A 21,360-nucleotide genomic window follows, 5' to 3' on the forward strand; every position below is an offset into this window, starting at 1 on the left:
GAGAGTTTTAGTTGTGTTTATAAAGGAAAATATAATAATATTAAAGCTTGAAACTTGTCACCATGTGATTGGTCTAGGCATAAAACTTAATAATTAAGCATTTCTTCTCCACCACATAAAATCCCTCAATTATCCAAAGTATAAAATGAATTTCATGGGTTTGACAAGTGTCAAGGTGGTGTAAAATTCTAAAAATTCTAATTACGTCCTTGTAGACACGTGAAATGACCTTTTTGCCCTTATGTCGGTAAAATTGTCGGAATTAAAATTTTTCACTTCTCAAGCTCATATTATGTTCCAAATAGTCAAACTTGATCAAAATTTCATCCACCATCCCAAATTTGCCCTCAAGTGAAAAAATGACCATTTTACCTCTATGTTATGAAAATTTCAATTTAACTCCAAATCAATCTCCGAACTCTGAATCACCATATTAAGTCATTCTAAGATTCAATAACTCTCAATTGCATCTTAAAATCTTTATTTGAACTAGTTCGAGGCTTAAATCAACTTAGTTGTACCACTAGGTACACTACCGACTTTTGACGATTTTTTCGAGGTATTCAAGTATGCAAGCATGTTGTCAAATACATGAATGACATGGCAAGTATATTATAGGGCTAGGCTTGACAAAAGGGACTAAATTGAATAAAATGCCCTAGTACATGGACTTCTCAAGTATTTTGACCGAATTTAGAGTAAGTCATATGACAAGAATGGAAATATAATAGGACAATTTTAACCCAAGTTAAAAGCTTAGTAGAAATATAAAGATAATGAGGTGGCAATTTTAGATATGGTAAAGACAGCTGAATCCTAGTTATCAATATTATCTGAATTTGAATTCTTTTTAGTACAAAATGAATTTGGGATTATGTCAAAGAAAAAAATCCACAAAGATACGTTCGCTTAGCAAATTTGGATTTCTTTTATGGAAATCCAAAAATCAGATTCCTTTCCTTTTCTATCAAAAAATACTTTAAATGTGTATTCTAATGACAGAAAGAAGATTTATTTGATCATTTAACAAAAATTTAAATTTAATTTTTTATTTATAATTAATTGACACATGAACTCAACTAGGTTATTAACACGTAAACAAAATATCTTTTCCAGGTCAAATTTGTTTTTTGTTAAAAGTTGATATGATCATTGAGTACAAAATTTAAATTTTTATAATAATTAATTGACACGTGAACTTACTTTAAGGTTATTAATATGTAATCAAAATAACTCCTTTACATCAAATCTGTTTTCCGTTAAAAGTTGGTATATCTAAACTGTTTTTTTTTAATATAAATTTTAGTTTTCAATGATTAGATTAGATTAGATTAAATTCAATTATATAGTAAGTTTGTTAATTTTCCTTATATATGGGATTTAGAAAGTGTAAAAAAGAATTATATATGGCCATTGTGCGCTGTAGAGTGTCAAGGAGAAGAAGGATGAAGACACCAGCAGAGGAGGTTGGGATGAAGTCACCAGCAACGGAGGTTGCCGACATCGACGACCTCTTAATAGAAATCCTCCAACGATTACCTACAAAGACTCTGTTACTGTTCAAACTCGTTTCAAAACAGTGGTTGTCAATTATATCCAGCTCCGATTTCAGCATTTCCCACACTCGCTTCCTCCTCAATGAAGGCTCTCTCAAACCTTCAGTACTCTTTCTCGATGTCATCTACAGACAACCACCTACGAAGTTCGTGTTCCTTCCTTTGAACCGCGACACCAAACAACTCCCGCTCTTGGATTTAATAAATGCCCCTTACATCACAATAATGCAATCTTGCAATGGTTTGCTTCTTTGCACATATGATTATGACAATCAGAGTTATTTTATCTGTAACCCTGTTATCAAGAAATTCAAGACGATCTCTTGTCCGATGCCGCCAATGCTGGAATATCATCTTGTTGGTGTTAATCTTGCTTTCGACCCTCTCAAATCACCTTATTACAAGATTATTTCTATTTGGCAGGAAATGTTGCTTGACAAAGACGAGGAAAACAATTGCTTATGTCGTATGACTTCTAATTTTTCTATGGACATATACTCATCAGAGGCAGATTCTTGGAATGCATCGAAAATCAAATTCACTTCAGAGTGGGCTATACAGTTCGACCATGCTATTTTCTTTAACGGTGCAATCCATTGGGATAGTGTTGCTAAAGAGTCGCTATACCTTGATGTGGAGACTGAATGCTTGATGCCGATGCCGATGCCGATGCCAAAGCCAAGTAGGTGATATAGCGGTTCTCGATACTTTGGGGAGTCCAGAGGCTATTTGCATCTTGCTGTTGGACGAAAGCCTGGTTATCGTTTAATATTTCGGATTTACGAGATGCTAGTGGATTACTCGGCTTGGTTCATCAAGTACCGTATTGATCTTGAAGCTGAAATGTGAAGTATCAACCTTAAACCTCCTTACTGCGATTATGATATTTTCTGTCTGGTTGTGCGCTCTGATGAGGACAAAGGAGATTCAATGGTTGCAGTACTTCAATGTGGAACAACACTATATTACAATTTCAAGGATAAGGCAATGGAAGTACGGACAGATGGCCCTAAGGCAAACGGATATCGATACGATATTGCAAGGTTTCGGGGCTGTGAATACTTTGAGACCCTCTCTTGTGTTTGAGAGTGCAACTACTTCAACCTTGTTGAGTAATTCTACTGGTTTATAAGCTTTAATGTTAGATTATTACAATGATTTAGTACTGTTTTTTTACAGTTGTGCTATTCTGTTCATCTTATGTTATCTGTTCATATTGCAAACTTGTAGCAAAAATAATGTTTAAATGAATCTCATTGCCTTTTCCTTGTACATACTAAAGGTCTTTAAATTAATAATTTTTCAGTTCTATACATAGCTTTTTAGTAGTAATTTTTAATTTCATTTCCCTTAAAGTTCAGGGAAATTTAGTAAAATCGGATAAAGGAATCCATTGGAAAAGAGAAATGTTTGAGAAATTGGAGATTGTTAGATTATTACAATGTTTTTACTGTTTTTTACAGTTCTGCTATTCCGTTCATCTTCTTATGTTCAATGTTCTCATTGCAAACTTCTAGCAAAACTAATGTTTATCAGTTTGCAAAGTTAAATGATTCTGGTTGCCTATTCCTTGAACATACATAATTATTCAGTTCTATACATAGCTTTTTAGTAGTATTTTTTAATCTCAATGTTTTACAAACAGCTTAAATTGCCTCCAATTCAATGTAGAGGTCGTAAGTTACACCATTTTGTCTTGGCAGGACTATCAGGTAGTAACAAGAAGTTCTCTAGTAAATTATGTCCTTTCACCAACAATCATTGACCTCGGCTTTCTGGCTGTTGCTTTTGCTGCTTTAAGCAGCCAGAATCCTGGTGTCATTACAATAGCAAATGCAGCGTTTGGATCAGACCCATCCATTAATCCTGATCTTCTAGCCAAGGCCTTTTAAACTGGACAGAAAAATGGTGAACAATCTTCAGTCAAAATTCTGAGGATAGCAGATGGAGGAATGTTTCTACCTTGCAGCTTCTGTTGAATAATTTTTTACATCCCTTGTTATTGTAACAATTCTTTCTGAAATGTGAAAAAAAAAATAAAAAAGAGGTTCCTTGTGGACCTCTGCTTCTATTGCAATATGTTTCCAGTTTGAACCTACATGTAAAAGATATATCCAGAATTTGAGTCTGCAAAATCTCTCCATAAAACAAATACAACAGGTACATCCCTTCTTCATAGATGGGAACTGAATGTTACCTAAAAGGAAATAAAACGCTACAATTCCAGAAGAACAAATCGAAATGAGCGTATGAACAATTCCCATGAACTGAATGTTGAATAATTGATGGTATGAACGTTTTGAAGCCACTGCTGAGCCAAATCGAAATGAGCTTGTAACAGCAATTCTGTCCAGACAAAAGCATTTGATAGCCTTTGCCGCAAGGTCACTTGACATGAAGGTCCAAACATTCCCCAATTTCCAACACTCTCACAGCGTCTTCACAATCCAGCTCACCATCATCCTACAACAACAAACTTGACATGTTAATACCACTCACAAAATGCAAGCTAACTTGATATAAAACCAACCATCTCAATTTGTCAAAGCTTTTCAGAAATCAGAAGTTTGTTAATTTCTTCACCAAGTCTCTATTTTCTCGCATTGCCTCATCGCACCATTGACTCATCTATTTCATCCGCTAGCTCCTTCATTATCCTCGGCCTCTACCATTAACATACAGAACGAAACGATAATGTTGTTGAAGCTATCAAGGCGGCGGAGGGAGAGGTTGATGGATTCTTGGAGTTGTCGGTCATCTTCTTCTTGGTTTGGAACTTCAAAGTCTGGTTCTTGGTTGATTTCGCTCACTAGTTATGCCTTTCTGGATTTATCAAGCTTTCAATCTTATTAGAGAGTGTGTTTCCTTGTTGAAATGCTGGGGAGGAGGGAAAAGGCAGAGAAACCGTAAAGAAAGATTTTGTATGGTCGAGCTTTTGATTGGTGGGACGGTAAACGACAAGCCAATGAGGGAATGCCATGTCAAATTCCAATCACCACGAGAAAGAAGAAAAACCAACTATGTGATGCATTCATTTCCCTCCGAGAAGGGGTGCGTCCAAACTAAAAACAAATAATTCTAAATATTTACCTAATAAAAATAGAAAACAGGGAGTTTTATATAAGCCAACCTCATTATTTTTATTTCAACACAATAATTCTAAATTCAATGCAAGAAACATGTCCAACATTAATCCAGAACAAGCTAGCAAATTTTGATCCCAGTTTATTTGAGTTTTGATGTATTTCCTGGCAAATTAAGCCTCGAAAAAAGAACAAGTTTCTGCGTTGGCCAACTTAGCAAAGTCATTAAAGCATATTTGCTGTCTTATTTTATATTTTTCACATGTATAGTTAAACAATTATTCCATGCCTTGATTGGAGGAAAAGCAAATGTTTTTGTTCTTTCTTCAATAATTTGGGGCCAATAATGCCAGAGATGGACTCAAAAATTGTGCTATACTTGAATTTTTAAAGCAGGCTATTTTCTAGTGGTACAGGTCATTCCAAGATTAATATAATGGTACAGGACTCAAAAATCTTTTATCTCATTGCTAACATATATCTCCAGTATTTTTTTCTTTCTTTTTTTTTTTGTGATTAATGTAGTGCATTTCTAACTTATCCAAAAAAGAAAAAAATGAATTTTCTTTGTAAAATACTTGTCATGACATGCATGTGATTGACTGAATGTTTACATACTAGGAAAGCCCCGAAAAATTGACAAAAGTCAGTACTGTACCTAGAGGTACAACAAAGTTGATTTAAGCTTCGAACTAGATCAAATAAAAAACTTAAGAGCAAATTAAGAATTTTAAAGTCCCAGAATGGTTTAATATGGTGATTTGGAGTTCGATGATCAATTTGGAGTCAAATCGGAAATTTTACTATCTAAAGGCAAAATGATAATTTTGCCACTCGATGACAAAATAGGAAATTTTTTTCAAAGATTTTGATTATATTTGACTTATTGGAGTGTGATTTGAGGTTGAGAAGTGAAAAATTGTAATTTCGGTATTTTTCGGAGTATAGGGGTAAAATGATAATTTTACTACCCTAGGGGCAAAACAGTAATTTTCCACCACCAGAACACTTGTCCAGCATATGGATTTTATCCAATTTTATCATGGATAATTGAAGGAATTTATATGGTGGAGAGAGAAAGCTTAATAGTTAAGAAATAAAAATAGACTAATGAAATGATGACACATGGCATATTTATAACCATTAAATATTTAGCTTTAAAATTAATACAAAATCAGCCCATTTCTCATTGATATGGCCAGCCAAAGCAGAACAAAGGAGGAAAGGAAAAAATCAAGAACCCTAGGTGGGAAAATTGAAGAAAAAGTGTGGGATTTCAAGGGATTAAGCTAATAAAGGTAAAATTTCTTGATTTTGAATTGTGATTTACACTACCCATGCTTTCTTTTTCATTTTCCATGGTTAGATTTCATGTTTTCATGGTGAATTCATGGCTGGTTGGAATGGGTATGGAGAGAGAATGAAGTTGGATTGATTTGATTCTAAGTTATGTTAGTGTTTTTAGTTAGTTTATCATGTCTAGAAACAAACCAACAAGAAAAATTCATTTTCTCCCATTACCCATCATTGGCCGAATTTTCTAGGGAGGATATTGTGGCTGAAATTGATGATATTTCATGATATTTTGGTGAAATTTGATGTTTGGTAAGGCTAGAAATTAAATGGAAAATTTTGGTGTGAAAATCTGAATTTTTGCTTAACGTATAGACATGTGTGATTATTGACCCGGGACTGATAAATTGAATCTCATTCACAGTCACTGAGGTAATTTAGGTATAATTGGAGTGTAGAAAGTGAGAAGAATTGATTTGGAGTTAAATTGGAGATTTTAGCCGATTAGACCGAGTATAGTGTGACTTAGGTCGAATATCACATTTAAGTGATTAATCAGACATTTTGCATTCCATCGCATGCATTCATTTAGATTTAGAGAGCCTGAAATAGTTTATGATAAATTGACACAATTTATTGAAATTCATGTCACGTATGATGTATAAGTGGTGAGCCTTGTAACAAGGGTAAAGAGATTGTGCCTGAAGACCGGGAATAGGAGTATATCGAACTCCTTGTATAGTGAGTAACCTTACTATCGTCTTAATTATCTAGAGTGGTTCTTATTCGATTTTGTGGATTTTATGAAAAATGAGTTTAAATGGGAAATCTTTTTGTTTTACAAACAAAACGTGTTTAAATAAAATGATTTTATAAATTGTCTTGAAATTGAATGATGACTTTGAAAATAGAGTAACTGGAGACCACTTGAGGTGTTGGAATTTCATGGTTTGAATTGACTGGCTTATGACAATATTTGCATGAATGGCTGAATTGGTATTTGTGTTGAAATATGTGAACTGTGTATTTAGCCTTGAAAGGTTGTGAATTACAATAATTGCCATATCATGTTATTGAATTTATTGATTGGTGGGATAATGATGAGCTTACTACAGTGGGCAGGTTTTCGTGGATCAGCCTATTAGAGGGGCACAGTAAACCCCATTATATCTTACCTCAGTATGAGAGGCACGGGTGGATAACTCCTGAGGCTAACACTTCTAGAGTTCACTTCACGCCAAACTATCACGTGAGGGTGAACTCAGCCAACGCCAAGGAACGACTATGTTTTCAAAATAAAAATATAATTTATGCGTACATGACTTTTTAACAGCCTTGGCGGACTCTGTTGGGATATCCCTCGATCAAGGCATCCCTGATAACTGAGTATGAGAATAATTTTTGGCATGAGCCAAGCTTTTTAGGAAATCATAAGCCTAGTTGTTTATTTGGTTGAAATAAGTTGAAAGGTAATGAAATTATAGTATAATGATTTATTTTAATTGTCTCCATTTACTCGGTTTTAGATATTTTAGATGGTATTTGTTTACTCACTAGGATTATATAATCTCACCACCCTTCTTTCCACCCATTTCAGGCTCAGGATAGTGTGTAGATAGCTGATATCGTCGAAGGCTATAGTCGGCTTTACTACTCCAAAAACTGTAGGTTTACTACTTTTGTACACTTTTATTCCTTGTGGGCCCACGAGTCACTGTAAAGTAAATTTCATATCCCGGTTATCTGTATTGTAGTACGTATGAATTTATTTAGCTTTTACATTACAAAAAAAAAATTTAATTACCGATGACTCTATAAATATTGTTTTACAAAAAATTAGAATATTTTAATGAATATTTTTATTTTATTCAAATAGTTGCAATATCATTTTTAATAAATGCTTTAGACACTCAAATTTATTTTAAATCATGAAATATGTGTTTTTCACTCATTTACTACATTTTTAGTCGAGTTCGAAAAATTTAGAGGAAAAATGACGAAAACGCCCCTGTGAGGTGAAAATTATTTTTCCACGATTTTGAAAGGAAAAAAGCTTACAATTCTTTAAAAACAAGGTTTGCCTATGATTACTCACAAGGGAGATGAGAAAAATGGTACTAAAGCCTTGCGGGATTCCGGTTGGCACTCCGGGTAACGAATGTCTACCGGGACGTCGCGGGGGTTGTCACGAGGCTCGAGGGGAGTACCGGGTTGTGACAAAAGAGCTTCCCCAACACTTGTATTTTTTCTTATAGAAAGATGGAAGATGAGAAAAAAAAACAAAAAGAGTTCACTTGACTTGGGATGTGATACCATATACTTAATAAATTTTATGAAATAAATGAGCCCACAACTGTTCATGATTCTTCATCGCATTTTCAATCCACAACCGAGTCCAGCCCACAATTGGTCAACTCATCTTCAATCCATAGTCGAGCAAAGCTACCCTCCGAATCAAAATAGATAGAGCAAGGAATTGAATGAGAATATGGAAACCATTTTGATCATTAGCAACACTCTAGAGGGCTCCACAGCATTGCTGATTCGAATGCTTGTAGCCTGTAAGAAGTGGATATAATTGATGAGCTCTCTCTTTTTAAAACTACAAGAAATGTTACTTTCATAAATGACATATTGTTAAGAACTTTGATCTCAATCTAATAAAAATATTTGAAACTCAACTTTCAAATATATTTGAGCATGAATAAATAGGTTTGTAACAAGGAAGAAGTTACATGGTCGTCCACACGTGACCAATTTAAAAAACAACTTTACCAATTGCTTTTTAATTCATGTTTAATGCATTATTTAAACGCAATATTTTAGCTTGATTTTGCTATGTTTGTAGTGTTTCCCTTAAGTGTTGTTTGTTTTGATTAAGTTGCATTTAAGTGGCTAAATAAGTCACGTGATCTTTCCTTGTTAGTTGTCGGGCACAAAAGCTATGTATTAATTTCTATGATTTTTGTTGCCCACCTATTATCTTTCTTTTCAGTTATTAATGTTGAATTACAAGTAAATGTTTGTTAAACATTGTAAGTGGTGTTTAATTCTAAAATGAAATGGAATCAATAGCTGAGCATTTTCTTTTTATGTTTTTTATTCTTCTGCTTCCATGGTTTTCTTCTATAAAGTCTCTATTCATCATCCTTATTGAGTTTTAGGTTAACTAGAATTATAGATCTTATTTGATTAAGATTCTTGTTTGTGTACAACTTTGAGTAATTGTATAATTTTAAACTTCTTGTTCCACATCGAGTCCTAATCACATTCTCCTTTGGACTTTTATATTATAAAAGTGAATCTCTAGGCTTTAGAATTATAAGTAGTGCTTTGAGAGCTCTAAAGAGGGAACACCTTGTAATTCTGTCTTTTGCTCTAGGTGGAGTTAGAGTGGTTTGAATTAGTGTTCTTGGGAAGTTATTGAGAAAAGTGCGCACGGGATCTTGGGTTGCTTTAGGGAACCATAGAGGTCAATTTATTGTACTTTAATTTTTCAATAATAGAATAACAGTTTCACTCCGTGGGCATAGGCAAGAGGTCGAACCACATAAATTCTTATATTTTTCTGTTTGCTTGATTTCTCTAGGTTTTATCTTTGTTTTTCTTAGGCAATTTTCATAACAAATTGGTATCAAAGCTTCAGGTTTGGTAAATTCAAGATTCAATAAGGATGTCGAAAGTTACTAGTTTTACAAATTTTTCAATTGAGAAGTTTGATGGGAAGACTAGTTTCACGCAGTGACAGAGAAGGATGAAAGATCTCTTTGTGCAGCAAGGTTTGATTTGTCCCTTGCTAGGAAAGAAGGAAGGGCAACTAGATGACATGAAAAATGTTGAATGGCAAAGTTGGAGCAAATGTGTGTGAGCACTATTCGGCTTTACATTAGAGATAACGTGTTTAACTGTGTTATTGATAAGGATTTTGCTATAAGGTTATAGGCAAATTTAGAGAAAATTTACTTGGCGAAAAGTCTTTCTAACTAGTTGCAACTTAGGCAAAAGTTGTATCGCTTAAAGATGGAGGAGAATGGAGACCTCATGAAGCATATGAACGAATTTGATGGGATCATTGATCAATTGAAGAAGGTTGATGTGAAGGTAGAGGAAAAGGAAAAGGCACTATTATTCTTGGCCTTGCTCTCAAACTCCTATGAGGTATTTGTGGAATCTCTGATACATGGGATGGATACAATAACGTTAGAACAAGCACAAGCAACATTAATGTCTTGTGAAGCTTGAAAGAAAAGTAAGGAAGGGGATAGAGATTCAAGTGGCTTGGCACTGGTAACTAAGGTTCGTAGAAAGAAGTCAACCGACATGGGATCTAAGGGTGGTAAGTCTAGATCCAACAATGTTCAATGCTTTCAATGCAAAAGGTATAGACATATTAAAAGGGATTATCCTACAAAAGGGGATGAAAGTAATGAGAACAGAGGTGAGCATGCTTTCGTTGCTGAAGGTGATGATTGTAATGTCCTTACAATTTTAGAAAATATGGATGCAAATTTTGATTGGTATTTAGATTCTGTTTTTACCACTCACGTATGCTATCAAAAGGATTATTTTGATTTACTTCAAGAATGAGTGGTTAGGAATTTAACTTTGGGCAATAAGTCAATAGTGAAAGTCGTGGGTCCTGGAATGGTAAAATCAAAATGTTTGATGGGATTGTACGTTCTTTGGATGGTGTAGCTTATATCCCAGAGATACGTAAGAATATAATATTATTAAGCTTGTTAGACTCTAAAAGGTATTGATATTCTTCTTGTGATGGAGTGGTAAAAGTCACATAAGGCGACATGGTCTTGATAAAGGGGAATTTGAAAATAGTTTGTATCATCTAGAATGTAAGGCCTCGAAGGGATGGGACAGTGCACAAGAGATGGTAGCTATCCAAGTGAGATTTCATTTGTTGGGGAGGTGATAAAAGGTTCCAATGGTGTAGACGATGCTGAAAGGATGAAAAACCTTGTTAATAATGAATCGAAAGGGTCGTCGAGGTTTCTTTTCGAAGTCAATTATTACCATTGACTTAACGGCTACATAGGTGCATTGGCCATTTTGTGGAATCGAGTGTTGGACCATGCTTGATTTGGTATGTGTGGTCGTGGTAATTTTAAAGGCCAATAGTTTGAAGAATTGTTCAAGGTGTTGGAAAGTAGGTGGAGTTAGGAAGTTGCAATTCGGTGCCACTGGTGGAAGAGGTTTAAGGAGTTTGAATTCATGTCTAAGGTGGAGATTTGTTGAGTTTTAGGTTGACTAGAATTCTAGATCTTATTTGATTAAGATTCTTGTTTGTATACAACATTGAGTTATTATATGATTTTAAACTTCTCGTTCCACATTGAGTCCTAATCACATTCTACTTTGAACTTTAATATTATAAATGTGAATCTCTAGGCTTTAAAATTGTAAGTAGTGTTTTGAGAGCTCTAGAGAAGGAACACCTTGTAACTCTGTCTTTTGCTCTAGATGGAGCTAGAGTGGTTTGGGTGAGTGTTCTTGGGAGGTTATTGAGAAAGGGTGTGCAAAGGATCTTGGGTTGGTTTGGGAAACGATATAAGTCAATTTATTGTACTTTAATTTCTTAATAATAGAAGAATAGGTTCACTCTGTGGACATAGGCAAGAGGCCGAACCTCGTAAATTCTTTTGTTTTCTATTTGCTTGATTTCTCTAGGTTTTATCTTTATTGTTTCTTGGGCAATTTTCATAACTATCATTTTTTGGAAAAATTCTAAAATCTCAACACATATCTGATGTTGTTAAAAGTGCGAGAAGAAGGACTAGAAAGGTTAGTAAACAATGCAAAAGAAAAAAAAAACATCAGTAAGTAAACTAAGAAAGTCCTTCTCTAAAGCTCCGATAGCCCCTAAGCTAATGCCTCACTCCTTAACGAGCATTTCAAGAATAGGAACTCTTGTAATTGTTGATGAATCTAAAGCTTACTATCCTCAAGGCTTTGAGCAAAGTGTTATAAGATTTTAGAGAAAATGGACATATATTGATTTTTAAAAACTTTTTGTCTTCTCAATTAAATCGATGATATGTAAATCCTCTCATCTCTACTCTTTTGTAAATCATTTTTGAACACTGACATTCCACACTTTTGTAAATCATTTTTGCACACTAACATTCCACACTTTTGCAAATCATTTTTGCACACTAACATTCCACAAGCTTGGGATGAATTGTGGTTCTTGGGTTCTTTTGGTGATATGTTACTAGACTTCTATATTCAGCTACATTTATCTTCTTTGATGCTAGTTTTCTTGAGTTTATTGGTTGAGTGGTTTCTTTTCATCCGTAAACTGGTTCAACATAATAAAGTCCAATTTTAATGCAGAATTCCCATCTCGGTATTTTGAGCCCCTATGGGGTCACTTATTTTTTGCATGGTGGTAATTCCATTTGCAAGTTGTAATAACCACCTTGGATAAAGGTGTGTTGTTTGCTCTTCATCAGCACTACTCTTCATCATCAGTGTTTTGATCTCTTGACTCTCCAAAACTCTTTCTCGGGCATTTATTGCATTGTACTTTCTACTATTTTTGTGGCCAGTAACCTACGGGTGGACTAACATAGAGTAGAGTGATATCAAATAACACCATTGAAGTGTCAACAATTCCTATTAATTATTCTACTTATGTTAAAGTTTTATGTAGTTAATGATGCTAATGAATCCACTAATTTTTTTACAATTTACTAAGAAGTTGCGTTAAAGACTCTAAATAAAAGTAGATTTATTAATGACATCACTCAAAAAAAATTTTGGATCCGCCCCTATTGGTAATTGATGTAAAAGTCAAGGCTTTGTTATTCACTTTGTAGACCAGAAGGGATTGATTGGGTTGTGCACTCACTCATTCTAGTTGATATCAAACTTTAGTAGGCTCTGTGGTGCGCTTGTTATGCACCTTTGACTTTGATTTTTGCTCTATTAATGCACTTCGTCCCCAACGTTATAGGCTGAACTCTTTTTTCAGTGATATTAATGAATATATTTTTATGGCTGAGCAAAAAAAAAATGACAATATTCTAAGTGGTGGATGATAGCATGGAGTCCCTCAAAATTTTAAAATTATTTATTTGTTTATTATATATTTTTTTAATACTCTTCAAAATAATTTTTTAGTTAATAATTAATATAAATAATTTTTTATTTATAATATATTTTTCTTGTGTCTTCTTCATTCTATTTATATTATTAATATTATTTATTTTTTACAATTCTATTCCATTTACTCATATGTTCATAGTTTTATAGATTTTCTTTACTAAATTTCTATTCTTCTTCTTTCGTTTTTGTTATGTAGGTTTTATCTTATATTTGTTATCTTTTTTTCCTTGTTATGTGGATTTTATTTTCTATGATTTTAGTTTTTAAAAATTAAAAAATTATTATGTAACTCAAATATAAGTTATAATATTACACTGTTGACGTTACTTAAAATTTCATCAATGTATCATTTTTTTGATTAATCTTAATTGATAAATTAATTCGCATTGTTCTGACTCTTTCGGTTTTCATAGTAATTATAGAGAGAGTTTTTTCAGCAATGAAAATTATGAAAACAAAACTTTGAAACAAAATGGATAATGAGTTTCTTATAAATAATTTAGTTGTTTATATCATAACCTTTTCAATATAGAGTCAATAATTGATGAATTGGGATTCAGGAAACATCGTCGAGCACAACTGTTCCTAAAAGATTATTATAAGTCTTTCTTTTTTATATCTTTTGATTTACATGTTATATAAAATTATTCTCTATTATGAATCTTTTGATTGTTGGTTAAATTCAATATATTAGTTTTAAAAATTTTTAATCCTTATTCTTTTTCGTCTTTGACCCCCTAACAAAAATTAACTAGCTCCGTCTCTGAATAATATGAATATTATTTTCTATGACAAATATATCAATATTAACTCTTAAAAACATACTATCAATCATATTCAATTTATTTTATTAATTTTTCTAATGTCACTTCAATACTAGTTAAAATGAGCCAATGTAACTAAACTAGACTAGTTAAGAAGCGATAAATTTACCGTTTTCTGAAACAAGACAAAGACTCTCTTTCACTTAAATAGACAAAGACTCTCTTTCACTTAAATAGACAAAAAAAAATACATCCCAAAACCTTTGAAAAATAGAAAAAAGCACATCTCTCATGTATATTTATATAAACCCGGATGAGAAAAACCAAGAAAGAAGGAAACTAAAGAGAACCAAATGCAAGAATCCTTGAGGATAACATTCAAGAAATAAAAAGAAAAGCAAGAATTCATATGTAAAAGTACATTAGGCATGGAGATTAATAAATTTTGGCATGAGATTGACAAATTAATATTTGGAAAAAAAATCAAATCCAGTTTATGAATCTTAATAGTATCTCATATGCTATATTATATAAAATTGGTCTTTGCCAAATTTTAAAAATTCATAGTTAATTCATTCATGTATATTTTGATTGATGGAAGTAGTTAATTTAAGAATCAACCTCTATTGTTGCTTCCTTGCACCATAGATAGAGTCAACATCCAGCAAGCTGCAACTTTATAATTCAAAAGAAAATGATCAACTTTGATCTATCACAAAGAGGGTTACATAGAGCACCTTCTTTATTAATATATTCTAATTACAGTAGTATGATTTCACTTAGAAGCAGGAGATTGCAAACAGCCTACTACTCCATGGCTATGTTTTAAGCCTTTCCCTAATTGTTCTTCCACTAGAAATGAGATTGGAGATATTTCACTACATTATTGTCAAGCTATAAGCCTTACTAAGAACATCAACATTGATGGGTGGACTAGATCCAAAAACAGCATTTGTTACCGTGATCACTTCAAGATTCTGGCTATTTAAACCAGAAAAGGCAACAACATGAGTCTTTTTTACATACTACTGAAAGTGAATGAAGCCAATTAGGAAAACGAAAACATCTCCCCGATAAAGGACTTTGGATATGAGGTTATTATCGGGGTTTGAGGTAACAAAACCAACTCAGAATGTGCCCTCCAAGACTACTAGGATCTCTGTGGCATGAGGATAAGTCTGAGGTGGGTTTATCCCTCCGTATGGTGCATAGTCAATACATACCAAGGATATGCCAAGAGTGTTTAGGCCTGGTATTTGATCAACATTTACTGGAGTCACAACTAATCCAACAAGATTTACTGTGTTTCTTAGGATGTAAAGCCCTGAGAAAAAGAAATCCTCTATTGTAGCAAGCTTTAGGTCCTTGCAGAACGTTCCATTCACAAATATTGCAATAATAAATTGTCAGTTAACTAATAACATGTCTAGCATCTGTCTTTACAAAGACATAGGAGTTGCATCTGTCTTTACTAAGACATGGGAGGTTTAGGTATCATTGATTTATTTTTGAAGAATTGTCTTTACTTCACAAATGGATATGGAGATTCAGGAATGAGAAAGAAAACTTATGGCAGAGAATAGTTGTGGATAAAATGGGGGGAACATAAAGAGTTTGCTACTAAGTGTTGGGAACACGAGGCTGATTTTTGGCATATGGAAAAATATAATGAAGCCTTTAGTCTTGATGGACGGTATGGCATAAGTTGTCAAGGAGGTATGGGCTTCTTGGTTGGCAATGGTAAAAACATCGACTTTTGGAGTGAATAGTGGATTGAGGGCATCATTATGAAAGAAAGCTTTCCTGGGTTTAGCATTGATTAACTCTAAACATGACATAATTGATAACTTTGGTGATTGGGTTGATACAAGTGGCAATGGCAAATTGAGTTTTAAAGGAATTTGTTTGGATGGGAGCTGGAGCAATGGAACGATTTCTTAAACTTGCTATCCAAGCAACTTCTTGATAGAAATTTTATTGACAAGCTGATTTGGAGGGGTACCCTTAGTTGCTCATACACGTTTTAGTCCTTCTGCAGATATGTGTTGGAAAATATTCATGTGAAGGACAACTTGTGGAAAAATTTTTGGATCAGTATTGCTTCCTCTAAAGTTCAAGTCTTCAAGTGGTAGAGATTTAGAAGTGTTGAGTTTTATTGATTGACAAGAGTGTGCATATATATATATATGCAAAAATGTAAAACTAATTGATAAAACTAAGTATCTAGATAAAGTTAAGATGATAGGAATAGAAATTAGATTACAATAATATATAACATATAGTATTATCCTTAATAGCCCCCTTCAAGCTAATGATGGTCATGACATTAGTCGAAACTTGGCACAATTCTTTTCAAATAGAGATTTACCTAGCAATTTAGTAAGGATATCGGCTATTTGATCAGCACTGGAAGTAAACTGAATAGCCAATTTTCCTTGAGCTACCAATTCCCTTACAAAATGATAATCTAATTCAACATGTTTTGTGCCAGAATGGAAAACAGGATTGACAGTAAAATAAATAGCACCAATGTTATCATACCATATGCTAAAAGGTGAAGAGGAATGAAAACCCAATTCTCGTTGCAGGGAACGAAGCCAAGCTAACTCAGCAAAGACATTGGCCATGGCTTTATATTCACTCTCTATGGATGAACAAGCTATCCTTAGTTGTTTTTTGGCAATCCAAGAAATCAAATTGACTCTAGATAAACTGCATAACCATTAGTTAAACATCTATCATCAGGACACCTTTCTTAATCACTATTAATGAAGCATTGGAGCAAAGGAGAAGAATTCTTGGCAAAGAACAACCTATAATCAATAGTATGCTTGAGATAATGCAATAAGCATTTTGCATCTTTCTAATGAGCAATAGTAGGACAATGCATGAATTCATAGAACTTGTTAACGGAGAAAGCAACATCCGTCCTAGTGAGAGTAATGTATTGAAGGGCATCAACAATTTTTCTATACAATTCAAGATCTTCAAAAAGATCACCCAAGGATTTGGAAAAAGGAGGACTAGCAGCCATAAGTGTATAGCAAGATTTTCTTGCTGCCATATTTGTTCGAGAAAGCAAGTCTCTAACATATTTTTGTTGAGACAAAAAAATACCATCTGGTAAATAAGTAATTTCAACACCAAGAAAATAATGTGGAGAGCCCATGTCACGAATAAGGAAGCCTTGATGTAAGTCTTTGACAAAAGAATTAATCATATTAGAATAATTACTTGTGACTATGATGTCATCAACATAAACAAGAACAAATAGCTTAGAATTTCCATGTAGCTTAATGAACAAAGAGGCGTTGGCCTTAGATGGAACAAAGCCATGTTGAATGAGATAATTATGAAGCCATTAAAACCAAGCTCCCAGGGCTTGCTTTAAGCCATACAATGACTTTTGTAGTTTATAAAGATAATCAGGGATGCTCACTGTCAATATGGCTAGCTAGTTGCTCCATAAAGATTTTATGACCAATACAACCATGTAGAAATGTGTTAGATATATCTAGCTACCTAAAAAACCAACCATAAGAAACAGCCAACGCTAGAACAGTTCGAATAGTTTTACTTTTATTAATAGGACTAAAAGTTTCAGCATAATCCATTTCACCTTGTTGCGAGTAGCCCTTGGCAACGAGATACATTTTATAGCGATCAACAATGTCATCCGATTTCCTTTTAATCTAGAATACCCATCTATTACCAATAACATTTTGATATTGCAGACGAGGAACCAAAGTCCATGTGTTATTGGTAAGGAGTGCATTAATCTCATCACACATGGCATTTCTCAATTCGACATATGGTTTGGTATGGGAGAATGTGTGAGGTTTTTTGATGAAGAAAGTTTTGTTTGGAGTAAGGCAATAAGGCTATATGAGCATGTCGTCATTTTTGGAGAGTAGAGGGACACAATTGCATTGTATGCGTGTGAGGTGGGGAGGAAGGACAAGTATCAGTGTTAGAGGTGAAGTTATTGGAAACAAGATATTGTGTTAAATCAATGGTTACATTAAGACTAGGTTGCTGCCATCCTTCTATCCTGGGTTTAATTGCTAGAGAAGCTACATTGGTCTTGGAAGGTCCAAAGGCTTGATTACTTGGTGCTTGGAGATAATGGGGCCTTTCGAGAGATTTTGTGTTAAGTGGTTTCTTTCTGGTGTTTCTCAAGTTCTTATGTGGTCAAGGGAGCTTGTCAATAGACCAGAGTGTTCTGTCCCTTCATGTGAAAGTGGGTTGGTTCCGTTGATCAGTTTTAGAGAACATCCCATCCAGTTTTCAACAAATTTTTGAGCTTGTTGTGTCTTGTTATGATTGGAGCAATAAAAGTGATAATGATGGTCTAATTGTTCTTTTTCTATTCATGGACGTCTGTCCCTTCACTAAGTTCTTCGATTGGTTTTTTTTTTTGATCAAGCCAGTATCTTTTGTAATGACTAGTTTTTTGGACAAATGTATAGTTCTCTCCTGCCCTAACCGTATTTGCTTATGCTATGAGAGTTTTTTGTGTTCAAGTAAGAGACTCAAAATGAAATCACAGTTATGAGGCTAATAAATTCGCTTATCAAAAAAAAAATTAAAACTAGGTAAAGTTTGAAGATTAGAAGGAGAGGATAAAGGAGATCGAGAAATTATAGGAAATGAGGAGGATGTGGGATTAGAATCAACTAGAGAATAGGGCATACTTAGGTAGGCAAAGGTTGACTATGAGATAACGGGACAGGTATGGTGATAGGGATAGCAGATAAAGATAGAGTAGAAGAATTAGAAACATTACCCAAAGGCTTGCATGTGACCGAATGACTATCTTTGTCTAAGAATTTGACATGCCAAGCTAAGTATACCCAACTTGTGTCCAATTCAAGACAACAATGTGCACAACAAAAGGGAGAATCACCTAAATAAACATGGTTTTGTGCAAATATCAAATTTATGTTTATTGTATGGGCGCAATAAAGGAAAAATAGCACAGTCAAAGGGTTTGAAAATTAAATAATCTAGATTTTTGTTAAACAACAAGGAGAAAGGACTTTTCTTTTAAGTAACGGGAGATTGTAAGGTATTAATCAGAACAATGGCCATATCAAAAGCAAAATTCTAATATTTTAAAAGGACTTTAGCATGAGCAAGTAAAGTAAGGCCAGTGTCAACAATATGACGAATTTTGCGCTCAGCAATACCATTTTGTTCATGTGTGTATGAACAAGCAATGCAATAAGTGATATTGATTTAGAGAAAATATTTTTTCAATTTTTGATATTCACCTTTCCAATTTGAATGAAAAGCTTTAATTTTAATATTGAATTGTTATTCCACAAAGTTGTCAAAATTAAGAAAAATGGAATAGACTTCCCTTTGATTCTTTAAAAAGTACACCCCAATGTATCTAGTAAAATCATCAATAAATAAAATGACATATCTATGTCCTGAACTTGACAGCATAGGAGCCAGGTCCTAAACATTAAAATGAATAATATCAAATGGAGCTTGACTCCTATGATCAACAGAAACCAAACACAGATGAGCTAATTTACTTAACAAACATGAAGAACAAGGAGACACTAGTGAAGATTTCAAATAATGCAAATTAAAATCTCTAACTACTTGAGAAACTATGTGAAAGTGAGGATGGCCAAGTCAAGCATGCCAATCCGTAAGAGACAACTGTTCATTGGCTAAGGCTTCCTTCTTTATCGACAAAGAACAAAGAACATAAATTCCATCTTCACTCGATCCTCACAATAGAACCTTCCTAATGTCTTGATCCTTAATAAGAAAAGTGTTAGGTCAGAATTCAAAGAAACAAGAATTGTCATTAGCAAATTTTTGAACGGATAAGAGATTCTTGGTAATTTATGGGACATGAAAAATATTTCAAAGTTTGAGATTGCCATGAGAAGAAGGAATAAATGCAATGCTAGTATGAGAAACGTGCAAACCTTGGCCATTACCAACGTGAAGCTAATCACCAACTTTATAGTCATTGGCAATTGTGAGATTAGAGAGATCCAGAGTAGTATGAAAATTAAGGTCCAAAAACAAAAGTGTAGATTGGTCAACATAAGTGTAATACGCAAATGGATGGGGCGAATAAGGAACAGATGAAGAAGATGGAGACGAGCCATAAAAGACATGATGACCTTGTGGATTAAAAAACTGTGTTAGAGCATAACACTTTCTGCATATATCTACTATGTGATCATGAGTCCACAAATTTGACAAGGGCTCTATGGCGACTTGAATGGGAGATAAAGGATTTTGGATTAGAAGACGGTGGCATAGAAGGTGTAGGAAGGAAAGGAGCAAAATTGCTGAAAAATGTAGTACTTTTATAGACAATGTTAGCAATTGGTTGTTCATGAGTGCCTTTAAAAAGAATTTCGTGAACAACTAATTGACCATGCAACTCATGAAAAGGGACAAGATCAGGCTGAAGATTAAAGGTAGTAATATACTGTGGAAATCACTACCTATATTTCAGTAAATAATGGCATTAAATTCAGCAAAAGTCATTGTCCACCCAGTAGCACTTAGTTCATTAGCAAGATTTTTGCCTTGTTGCAGATATTCAGAGACAAATAGATCATTTTTCTTGAATTCTTGAAGTTCAATGTGAAATTGTAGTTAACAATTTTGAGAAATAGACTCAAAAGCATTTGCAAAAGTTTGCCAAACAGTGGAAGAAGAGGATAACCTAATCACATAGTGAAATATTTCTTCAATTAGAAAAGATAGTAGCCAATAAAAAAGCATATGGTCTTTTTGAAACCAAGATTGATATTCAGGATTGAGAATTTGTTCTTGGGGTGTGGTGGGAGAAGGAATAATCTTGGTTGATTCAGAAGAGGTTCCATCAATAAGACCATTAAGATTTTGATAGTTTAAGAGAGGCAAAAAGTGTTTTTCCAGGTCAGGTAGTTTTTGGTAGTGAGTTTGACAGAAAAGGTGTGATGAGCAAATAGAGGAAAAACAAAGGTTTGAGGAATCATACTCATGGTGATAAAGCTCTGACACCATGTAGAGATTTGGAAGTGTTGATTTTTATTGATTGACAAGAGTGTGTGTGTGTGTGTGTGTATGTGTGTGTATATATATATATATATATATACAAGAATGCAAAACTAATTGATAAAACTAAGTATCTAGATAAAGCTAAGATGATAGGAATAGAAATTAGATTACAATATTAGATAACCTCTAGTATTATCCTTAACACAGGTGGTAGTTGATAAAGGGGAAGATTGCAGTTAAAGAAGTGCTATTGAGGAAAGGGCTACTCAAAGTAGACACTGCCCATTGTCTCTTGTGCAAAAAAGAACTTGAATTAGTAGGCCACTTACTTTTTAATTGCGATAAAACATAAGGGATTTAACATTTGTGGGTTGAGAATTGGGGGTTGAGTTGGGTGAATCATTTTGACCCATCAATTTGTTTTCTTAATTGGAATGAGGATGCAAGATGCATGAGTAATGGAGAAATTTGGAGAATGACTTTTTTGGTTATTACCATTTGGATAGCTAGAAACGAGATTGT

The 21,360-nt window shown here is 33.8% G+C and overlaps 1 protein-coding gene, 1 long non-coding RNA gene and 1 pseudogene across 2 annotated transcripts; 1 reads left to right on the plus strand and 2 right to left on the minus strand.

Moving 5' to 3' along the window:
- LOC108663614 (F-box protein At5g07610-like) lies at positions 1,407 to 3,448 on the plus strand. The gene is made up of 3 exons (XM_018128829.1): positions 1,407 to 2,242; positions 2,408 to 2,636; positions 3,260 to 3,448. Exons 1-3 carry the CDS (start codon positions 1,407 to 1,409, stop codon positions 3,446 to 3,448), a joined length of 1,254 nt encoding a protein of 417 aa, XP_017984318.1.
- LOC108663689 lies at positions 3,673 to 4,430 on the minus strand. The gene is made up of 2 exons (XR_001929699.1): positions 4,140 to 4,430; positions 3,673 to 4,019 (listed from the first exon to the last, which is right to left on the minus strand). It is a non-coding gene; the product is annotated as an uncharacterized LOC108663689 (long non-coding RNA).
- Positions 14,656 to 16,445, minus strand: LOC108663615 (annotated as a pseudogene).

This window comes from Theobroma cacao, chromosome 10 (assembly GCF_000208745.1).
Source record: "Theobroma cacao cultivar B97-61/B2 chromosome 10, Criollo_cocoa_genome_V2, whole genome shotgun sequence".
NCBI lineage: Eukaryota > Viridiplantae > Streptophyta > Magnoliopsida > Malvales > Malvaceae > Theobroma > Theobroma cacao.

Excerpts from the sequence above, each read along its gene's own strand:
- LOC108663614 (XM_018128829.1), top strand. The coding sequence starts at position 1,407 with ATGGCCATTGTGCGCTGTAGAGTGTCAAGGAGAAGAAGGATGAAGACA. Across the intron at positions 2,243-2,407 it reads CCGATGCCAAAGCCAAGTAG|TATCAACCTTAAACCTCCTT; the intron begins GTGATATAGCGG and ends TGAAATGTGAAG. Across the intron at positions 2,637-3,259 it reads ACTTTGAGACCCTCTCTTGT|GACTATCAGGTAGTAACAAG; the intron begins GTTTGAGAGTGC and ends TTGTCTTGGCAG.